General features: G+C 42.5%; 1 protein-coding gene across 26 annotated transcripts in view; it reads right to left on the bottom strand.

Moving 5' to 3' along the window:
- Window positions 1-270: 270 nt before the first annotated feature.
- The window catches only part of LOC116087034 (protocadherin alpha-4), a 245621-nt gene continuing 235176 nt past the window's right edge, over window positions 271-10715 (bottom strand). For 19 of the 26 annotated variants that reach the window (XM_031365422.1, XM_031365423.1, XM_031365432.1 and 16 more), the window contains one exon: window positions 271-2997. In XM_031365422.1, coding sequence (XP_031221282.1) covers window positions 2687-2997 — 311 coding nt within the window. In that variant the 3' untranslated portion in view covers window positions 271-2686. Of the gene's footprint in view, window positions 2998-7391; window positions 8752-9528; window positions 9918-10715 lie in introns of those variants that run through there. The other 7 variants (XM_031365439.1, XM_031365440.1, XM_031365436.1 and 4 more) reach the window with 4 other exon arrangements.

The following is a 10715-nucleotide window of genomic DNA, read 5'->3' as shown; positions in this document are numbered from 1 at the left end:
CAAGGGCTAAATAAGTAATTAAACAATATGACTAAGGAGGGGGTCTCTAGTGATAAAAACTGATTTACTGCAGTTCTTGTCAGATTGAAATGGCGACGTGGGAAGTGACCATCACTCTCCTGGCTGTGATGTGTGACTCTTGATTCCACCCTTGTTTGCTTCAGTGATAAACAAGATCCAAGTAACAGCCAGACTCTTGAGCAGCAACAGGTCATGATCACCAGTGCCCCGTGTTCTCCTGCTCTTATACTTAGAAATGACCACCATTGCTTTCACACCACCATTTCCATTTATTAGCAAGAACAGAGGAAATACCAATAGCACCAATTAAAAATGAATCCACATGACGTGTTTTATCCTTACAGCTGTAATAACTAATAACTAACATGAATTGGAAAGCACTTCATAAGTTTAAAAAGTGCTGTACATATACATTATCGTTATCATCATTAATAAATTATAGCCCGATTCTCCTAGTTCAAAAGGCACGTAAGGTCAGTTACATGGGCTTCAGTGGGGCAAAATGATCACAACCTACAATGTAGCAATGGTTCACATGTGCTGTCAACGAGTTTTACCCCATGCAATCCTGCAGAGCTGAAGTTACACACCCTTCAAAATATGGGAGAATGAAGCTAAACGTAGACAAGACAGGCTTTTTTTTTTTTTTTTTTAGATTTTATGCCTTTTAAAACAGACTCCTACCTCTTTTATATGCTTTTAAATAGATAATATAATTAATCAAACGTCTAAGTTGTGCACAACAAACTTAAAATATCTTATTTATGGTAACAGTAAATTTTATTACTTTCTATGAGCTGATATTCCGGATAGCATTTCAAAGCAGTCTGCAAATTCAAAGAGGTCAGATTGGTACAATTTTGTGCTTGCATACCCTCAGGGACTTTCTTCAGTATTTATTCCAGAATTCTTACTAGAAACAAAAACCAGCTTTATGCATTTTCCCTTGCCAGCAGGAGTCTTGGCAAGAGACAGCCCTTGGCTGACCATAAATAAAATTCCTTGAATCACCAGCATCTTGATTTAAGAAAGAAATTTTACTGTGTCTTTCATACACAAAAGCTGATTAACAATGGCTTAAAAAAAAACACTATTCCACTTTTCCACAGGTGTACAAAAGGAAATATAATGGGCTTACATTCAACAATAAAGCTTAAAGTTCACTCTAGGTAATAGTTGCATTAACATTCACATACACAAGCACAGAGTAAGTATATCTCAGGAATCTTAGAATAGCATACAGCATACATATGGGAGATTGATTCAGGTAACATCGGAGGTGTTAGTAAGGTTAGCAATTCAGAGTGTTCTAGAAAAGGAAAACCAAACAAGGCGAAGGTGTAGGCTAGCACACCGAGACAACCACAGAGTCAGAGGAATGAAAAGTCTGCTCACTGTATGCATGAGAAAACAATATTTTTCTTCAGTTTCTGGGTCTTGATATAGTGGGTTAGAGAAGGTTGTGTAATCAAAGTGCACATCATTTTTCTTAGAAAAGAGAGAAAGATCCTTCTATTTAGTAATTAATACATGCAAGAGGCAGCCCCAGAGTGACCTGAACGAGTAAAGCTGTGATTGGCAGGTGGCCGGGATAATACAGATGTTCCAGGCAATTCTCTTAAAGCACTTCTGTAGCAGCAACGATCATTTCAAATGGCTGTAGACTGGATTCTCTTTTGAGGGAAGGCTGGGGGGATTGTATTCGTCATATTTCTTTAAAGATTTGTAGCTATAGACTTTCTCTTTTTTTTTTTAAATAAATCTATCAAACAACAAACAGCATAAAGTGAGGTCTTGGGTTTTTCTTTTGCTTTTGCATATGTGTTGTTGGAAAAGGATGCGCCCTTTTCATAAACATTGTGTGCAAAAGAATTTTTAATAGCGTGAGCACAAGGACGTGTACAGGAAACACATCAGATCTGCTTCTGTTGCCCTGGCTGACCCTCTTGTTAAACACTTGAACTGCTGGCTCGTGTGCATAATGCAGGTTTTGGATATAGTGATATCGCAGCCAGCAGGCTTGAGGGACTCCTAAAGCTGTCAGTGGGGATGGTTTTGTCTGCTAGAGGGTGACCACCACACCTCCAGTTGAGAGACTGAGAAAGTCTGGTCCTTTTAAGTTTCACACTTCCCCCTCCAGATCAAAGACTCTCAGTGTGTATGTGCCTTTGATCCCCAGCCCTTCCAGTGTTAACTAGTCTAATCTGGACCATCCCAGCCAATATCAGGCTCTCCGACACTCTCGATAGCCACACATACCCAGTGACCACAAACACCCAACTGCTCAACCTGAATACCTTTCAGCCTGCCCTGCAAATATCATCAAGACAGGATGCTTGAAGCACAGGGCAGAGAGTCCAACTCTCACTGGCGGGGCTGGGAAGCTTCTCCTTTGCGGCGGGGGAGAAAGGAAACCTGGGTCTGCTTTTTAGGTTCTGAAAACAAGCCAGAGTGGAGAAAGAGAGAGTTAACACCAGACTTAGGAAAGCCTTTTAAGACAAAACCTGTTAAATGCGATCAAGACAGACACAGGGAACTTTCTGCAGATTTCTGAGGTCTCTAAGAGGGCTCATGTCATAGGAGAAAGGAGCGGGGTGTTGCTACATGGGAGAGATCTGCCGTTATTACAAAAACTGGCTAAGTGGCTTGTTTCCATTTGGTGGCCTCACTGGTCACTGTTGTCCGTCGCGCTGTTCCCTTTCTCTTTTTTCTCCTGGGTCTTGTTACCCTTCTTCTTTTTCTTCTTTTTCTTGGTCTCCTCCTTTTTGCCGAAGGTTATAAAATCGCTTTTGTCAATTTGGTTGTTGGCAGGCTCCTGCCGGATTGAGATGATTGCAGGAGATCCCGGGATAATGAATTTGTCTGGCAACTCACCGGGACCGGACTGTTTGGGGTTGCCTGGTCCGTATTTAAAGGTCCAGCTGTTGCTGTTGACGCCAGCGCCCACCGGAGGGGACACCTCTCCTGCCTCAGGTTCTGAAAGACAAAGCATCACAAATCAACCACAGTCAAAGTGTGCCCTCCCCTTGCTCCATACACAAGTGGGAAAAATTGCCAGTGTCTGGAAGCAGTTAGCAGGTCAGATTTTCTTACCACAGGGCCCACACGTCTAGTTTTCTAATAACACGGTTTTGACTCTTTGGGAAGAGTTTCCTGAATAACACAACTGTGGAAACTTGCCTGGGAACAAGACAGGAAGTAGCCAAGCTTAAAGCAGAAAATGCTGTTTTCAGTATTTATTTTCACTCTCTTTTCTATTTGTTTGCTTATTTTGGTTTTGTTTGGTTGGTTTGTTTTTTTTTTTTTTTTTTTTTTTTTTTTCTTTTTCTAAACACGGTTTCTCTGTGTAGCCCTGACTGTCCTAGAACTCCATCTTGTAGACCAGGCTGGCCTCAAACTCACAGCTCCACCTACCACTGCCTCCTGGGTGCTAGGATTAAAACTTGGGTGCCTCTGCCACCTGACTTATTTTCTCTCTTAAAGGCCGTTTGAATTAATTGTCTGCCTTAATTCTACAGGTAAAACAGAGATGAAATGGGAAGAAGTTGGATATAGAGACCACTCCATAATAGAAGAGGATGACATCCTGCCATATCTATTTGTTTGGATAAAGTATTCCAGTTTCATTCTCAAGTCACGCTTTCTTCCCCAGCATGGTCACAGTCTATACACCAAGGCGCATGCAAAAACTATTGTGAGACTGCAGAGGAGAAAACTGTTAATTTTCTGGAAAAGGTTATACGGGATTATAGATGTAAAGTGCCGTTTACTCTGAGCCTGCAGAAGATGACTACGGAGCCACAGAAGGCACCGTAAAGTGTCCGGGTGACTTAGAAGAGAAGCCAAAGCTGGAAAAGGAGAAGGATGGCCCGTCTGGAAAGCTGACTCAGGAAGCCATGACACAGGAACCTTTTGCCACCATGAGAGGGTTTATGCATGCACCTTGCTCTGCTTTTTGGGAGACTCACAGAAAGTTCAGTCAAATAACTTGTTTATGTTCCTCTGCATCTTGGGGTTGTTTGCACCTGGTATTTCCATGCCTTACTTCCAACCATTTCCTCGGCGTCCCTGAGTGCTACTGTTTTGAACATGGCCCCCACCAAGTTTTCTATACTATTTCCTAAACCAATAGTCACATCTCATTCTTATCCTATCAAACCCCTCAGAAACGCTTGTCACTTCCGTTTTGAAACAATGACTAATGAGTCATTATGCCCCATGGGATCTTAGTGTTGGTATAGGCTTTTGTGACACAACAGGTTAGAAAGAAAAAAAGCAAGAAATCAAGAAAGCAAGGAAGCAAAGAAGGAAAGAAGGAAGGGAGGGAGGGAGGGAGAAAGGAAGGAAGGAAGGAAGGAAGGAAGGAAGGAAGAAGCTTGATAGTGTATGCATTCCATATAGACACAGAAACACCAAGAGCCCCAATAGATGGCTCTAAATCGAGTTGCATAGGTTTCAGTAAAGAGCAGTGATTTTTAAGGCAAGTGACAAGACAAAAGAATGAACTGCTTATTCCTCAACGACAGCAACTTAAATGGCAGGTGGCAACTGGTTAGTACAGGTTGTCACTATAGGTTGAAGTCCAGGCCTAATCCAAAGCTACCTGTTTTCTGGTGGTTACATGTAGTTCTCCCTAGTGTGTCTATGAGCATCTTTTATTCTCTTTTGCAAATCTATGTTTTGCTTTTAGAATCTATGTTTTGTTTTTTCAGATTTTCTTCCTCTTCCATATTTTGGGGAACTGTCCTCAGGTTAGCACAGAACATTCTCCTGACCTTCCGATTTTTTTTAACCAGCTTCCTTTGCATGGTCCTCCTTACCTATGGCATTTGATCGAATTGGCCTGTGATTCTCATCTCTATTTTCTCTCTATACTCTCTTTTTAGGGTCTCAGCTCTGTTTGGAGGCATGAATGACCATCTAAATATAATAATAAAGTTGAGCACAATGGCACATGCCCATAATCCCAGTGTTCAGGAGGCTGAAGCAGAAGGATGGAAAACTTCAAAGACAGCCTGGACTCTGTAAGAAGTTCAAGGACAGCCTTGAACTATCTCAAATAAAAAATAAGTGCATAAATAAAAATACTAATGGGAGCAATACAGATTTTACCTTAAAGTTCCTATCCCTCTGTGCCTCAGTCTCCTACATCCAGCTGCCTCTTAGATGTCTCTACTTACAAATTTCAAGAAATTGCAAACTGAAAAATAAAATCTAAAATCAAGCTTTTGATAGGCCTTCTATTCCTGTCTAAATCTTTCCAGCCTCAGCATACAAGATCCCACTGGCCCTGTTGTTCAAGCTAGGGTGTGCAGAGCTATACTGTTTTCTTTTATTCTCCACTCTCTATTTATAATGCATTGCCAAGACTTATACTGATGTCTCCTAAGTGCATCCGGCTCTGTTTTTTTCCCCATGCTCCTTCTTTTCAGGACCTCATAACCTCTTCTACAAACCAAAGCAATAGCTCTCCCCACTCCGCTTTCCGGCTTCCTCTTGGTCCCTCTCTAATCTCCCACATTGTAGCCAAATTATCCTTATTCTTTAAAGTCCTCCAGTTTTAAAAATGGAAGTAGAATTCTTTAAAATAGAAATCAGATGAGATCATTCTCCCACTTAAAATTATTCAAAAACTGTCTACTTCCTTGTCAAGGGAGAAGAAGATGCTTTTAATATGGTTTATAAGAACCGTGAATAACCGTGAATAATATGGTGACTTTATTCTCCATCCATGGGGTTGTTTTGCTTCAAGACCTTGAAAACATTAGGTAGATTCTGAAGGTGTAAGATTTGCACTAAGCCTTGGGAAAATAGGATGTTTTCAGTGCAAAGCTTCTCCAAGATTCTTGCTGGATGATGCATGGTAAAGTAGAACAGTTGCTTTAGAAGAGAAACCAAAGCCATCTCAAGAGACCTCCCTTCCATTCCTTAAAAATTCCATTTAAAAAATATTTTGAAGTGTATGCATGTTTTGCCTGCATGTATATCTGTGTATCAGGCGTGTGTGTGGTGCCAGAGGAAGCCAAAAGAGGTTGGTTGTCAAGTCCCCTGGAACTAGAGTTAGAAATGGTCATGAGTGAGCTGCCTGCTGGGGACTGAACACTGGCCCTCTTAACCACTGATCCATCTCTCCAGCCCTTCCCTCCATTCTTACCATGAACTCTACCATTCTTCTAGTGTGTGAGTAAATGTTGTCTCTTCAGAGAAGTATTCTATAACCATTCAGGTCAAGCAGTACCCCCTTCACCCAATAGAGTCTAATTCTGCAAGGTTTACAAAGGCAAGATATAGAGACATAGATATGTTCACCAATAAAACCAGTGCCTAATATAGTTCCTGATCCATTCATGTATATAAATACTTGTTAGGTGAATGGAGGAAAGAGTTATCATGGAAAGCAGACGTGGTACCAACTCATGTGTTTATACTGATGATGCTGTTGAAGTCCAAATAAGAAATGAGGTAATGCATACAGAGTGGCAATCCTGATGCTCAGCACAATGTAAGCTCCGCAAGTGATGTCTCATATGAATACACACACACACACACACACACACACACACATACACACACACCATAGTGCTTGTGACTAGGAGAGTTAGATAAAGTGTGAGCTAACAGCAAGCAGGAAAGAGGGCAGATAGGAAGCTTCCTTCTTTCCTAAACTCCTTTTCTCATAGCACAATTCCCTTGGTAGAGTTAATGCTACAGCATTCCAGGAATAGGGCAAGAGACACCCCAGCTCTGAGGCTAAAACTAGCTTCCTTCCTATAAAATAAACCAATCTTCACCTTAGCTCAGCCAGAATCCACCTGATCAATTTTCAGACATAGGCTCTGACTCTGAAAGACCTAGAGAAAAAGGAGTGTCAGGGGATTCTCCATCTTTGTTTGAAACCCAAGGCCTTTCACATGCTAAGCAAGTGGTCTGCTACTGAGACACACCACCTGTCTCAATCTATCTTATCTATCTATCTATTATCTATCTATTTAGTTAAAGACAAGGTCTTGCTAAGCTGATTCTGAAACTATTGTAGACTAGGCTGCCCTTGAATCTACATTCCTGCCTGAGTTTCCATTATAGCTGGGATTACAGGCCTATGTCACTATGTTTAAAAATAAAAGTTAAAAAAAAAAAATGCAACTGAGCATTAAACCTAGGGCCTTGCACGTGCTCCGTAAACAGTCTGACGCTGGGCATCTAGCCTCAGCCCTGAGAAATGTTTTAAAACTGTTTAAAAGCCTCGGGTTTGGTGTTCAGAACTAGGTTTCAGTACCACTAGAGTTTAGTTGCCCTTAAAAAAAGCCCAGAAGTCTACATGAGGGCTCTCTTGCCATTAGCCAGAGATTCAGAGCTCAGAGACAGCTTCATTCTGTGGAGGCAAAGGGCATTAGTGGCCATGTGTACTGGCCTAGGGAAGCTCTGCAGCCAGCCTGCCTGCCAGGAGCTAATTGACCTCTTTTATATTTCAGTGGGCTTCCTTAGCCTTTGCAGGCTGTCTTGGTTTTCTAACTGACTCAGCCTAAACTCTGAATAGGCAGCCAGAGAGCTATTCAGGTACACTGTCCACATGTTCAGCTTCTGTGGAGCGGGAAGAGGTGTGGGTTCCCCAGGACTCCCCAGGCACTGTGCTGCCTGCATAACCTATTCTGGTCTCCTCTTGTGAGGCAAACACCTCCGAGGGCTTCAGCAGCATCTGCACTGGGACTCACAGAAGTGAAAGCCCAGCTTAAGGATCTGATGAGACAGCCATGCCTGACCCTCCTACTCCGATTTCTTTTTGAGCAAGGGAACTGCAGATCCCTGGCTACCTCTCTCTGTTAAATGGTGTACCTTTCAGCAAGTTCCAAGGATATAATTCCTTTTGTACATGTTAAGAGGAGATACAACAAACTCCACCAGCAAGTCCAAGCAAATGGTCCACCAAGGAAATCTCTCTTCTTTTAAAGATACCTCCTCTCCTCCTTAGAGTCCCCACAAGGCCCCTCCCATTGCTCCCAGGGAGCAAGACACAGTCAATCAAGGTCCAAAGAGCTGGAGTTCAAAGTCAGGCTGGACCACCTCATGACACCCTGCCTACAGTTTTTAAGTAGTAAAGGGCTAGGAATGTAGATTCATAATAGTCCTCTTGCTTTAAAATGCAGAAGGCAAGGCCCTGAGTACATTGCCTCCCAAATCAATCCCCAGTACATTGCCCCCCAAATCAAAATAGGTGGACTTCTAAGATCCTAGAAAGAGGATATAAGAAAGATCAAGCCCACAGGAGTTTGGATCCTGAGGAAGAGCCGTTCCATATATTCAGAGGACAACTCAAGATTTAGAAATTTTAGTAAAGTAGGATCCCAATTATGAAAAAAAAAAAAAGTTTGGCTTCCTTCCTTTGTTTCTTTCTTTCTTTCTTTTTCTTTTTGGTCCTGGCCAGTTTCTTTACAACTTAAAAATTAGAACAGTATGCATTTTTCAAAAGTACAAATCTTTACTTTTTATTTTAAAACTGCTTTCCGGACGTAGCTAGCTAACTCCGTGTAATCCTATAATCCACTTGGGCACTGTCCAGGGGTCTCTGGGCAGCATTCCTATCTCTCCTCTTTCATGCTAAGTCTGGCTTCATGGGTTCATGGCACTCTTCAGGGACTAAGAATGACTGCAGACTCAAAAGCCAGGGGAGGGTCTTTAGATGTTGTGGTCCATGCCAGGCCTGTAAATGTTTCCCCAAAGTCCCATGCTGACCTGCAAGAAATAAAAGGGGGACAATGAAAATTAAAAGAAATAGATATTGCTAACATGTGTGCCTGTTTTGTAGATGAAGGGCCTGAGCACCAGTTTTGGACACATGATTACTAACCGGTGTGGCCTGGCTTCTAGGACCTAGGCAGATTGCATGGGGCGCATTCTGAACTGTGTATCAAGGTCATTTGATAACATAAAATATAATACATGTAAAGGAGTTGTTATGGCTATTTGTTTTGTTGCCATCTCGGAGAGGCAGAGAGGCAGGCAGGGGCCTCTGAGCTAGAATCTGCTGAAAGGAACGGAGGTGGGGGGAGGGGTTGCGAATGTGAGGGTGAGGAGTCAGGAAAATCACAGCTCAGCCTCCAGGTTTCAGGCCCTCCCCCGGGCTCCCCATTCATCCTTTTGTTACCATCTCTGGGATTCAGTGCCGAGGTTAATAAAGAGCTTCCAGAAAACCCATCATTGTGATTAAAGCCGAGGACTATCTTGCCAGACAGCACTTTAGAGCCGGCCTACCGCCCACTCTGATCTGTCAGTGCACCCAGCAAAGGCTATTAAATGATTACAGGCGCTTCCGGCCCAGCCAGCCAGCCAGCTAGCTCCCCTGGACTGTTCCTGCTCCGGGGTGGGCTGCTGCTGCCACCCACCCCGCTGCTGAGGGAAGAGTCTAGTCACCAGGCTCTCTCTGTCTGGGGTTTGCATGTGAATATCCTGAGGCTTGGTGCTCAGTGCCACTCCGCCTCTCCTTCTCCCTAGCTGCTTCTGCCACAGACACAGTCACTGCATTCTTTCAGGCGGCCCTGATTTCCTTTGTGTCATCTAGTTTTGTTCAGCGGGCTCTTGCCCCAGTCGTGTTTTCAGAATTTAGCATGAGTTTAGAATTGTATACATGCTCGTCGTGACTAAAGGGGGAAAACAAAACAAAACAAAACAAAAAATCTACACTCAAGCTGCTAGGAAAACAAAAAGCAAACAAACAAACAAAAAAAAACGGGCTATGGGTGGAAAACATCCCCTCCTCCCGCCCACCTTGCTTCCCACCTTTACTTGAGTTTGTGGACTGACTGGAGAAGCACCGCCCCTCAGCTGCAGATCAATTGCACAAACCTACACCACGTTCACAGAATACGGGAAGAATCCGAGTCTGAAATCTGAATTCTGTCCTGGATCAAAAAGACAAAAGAAAGGCTACAACCCCCTAGGAACCAACCAACCACTTCCTTCATTTCCCTGCTGCTTCTTGGTTCTTAACAGAGGACACAGAAAAAATTCCCATAAAAACAAATGCCAGCATATATTTCCCGGAGCTCTACAAAACTTGAAACTTTGTTACCAGGGCACCTAGCTACATGGTGTAAATTACGATGCTCCAGTTATCTTTTATTATCTTCAGACCTCTGTTTTCATTTGTAAAATGGGTAATAATTGCAGTTGTCAGGAGAGTAAATGTAATTCATAAAGAGCACCTGCCTGGCACAAAGTAAAAACCCCATTAACTCTTCACGTGCTAGTTAAGATAGAGAAACAAAAGATTCACTCATTTTTTTAAAGGACGATTGAATTCTTACCATGAGCTAGGCAGTTTGTGCATTTGCATATTTGTGTATTTATTTGACTAATTTTAAGTTATTATAATTAATTAAATGTATTTAAGTACAAATTTAAATAATGTTTTTTATCTTTCAGATAAGCATCTGAAGGCTTAAATTACAGCCAGTTGATTTGCTCTGAATCACACAGGGATTCGGTAATAAAGCTGAAAAATCCTTCTTTCAATGGCCCTTGGCTCAGTAGGTCAATAGCTTCTCCATCAAACAGACACGACAGACACGCCTTGGGAAGCCTGGTAGAGTGCTGTGTGTATGACTGTGTGTGTGTGTGTGTGTGTGTGTGTGTGTAGGTTCACAGGCCTAGCTTTTTGATCTCTGATTGGAAATCAGACTGGGCAAATGAAAGACTGA

The sequence above is a fragment of the Mastomys coucha genome, unplaced genomic scaffold (genome assembly GCF_008632895.1).
Source record: "Mastomys coucha isolate ucsf_1 unplaced genomic scaffold, UCSF_Mcou_1 pScaffold13, whole genome shotgun sequence".
Classification (NCBI taxonomy): domain Eukaryota; kingdom Metazoa; phylum Chordata; class Mammalia; order Rodentia; family Muridae; genus Mastomys; species Mastomys coucha.
Note: the sequence above shows the minus strand (reverse complement) of the source record. Positions and strands in the feature narration are given on the sequence as shown.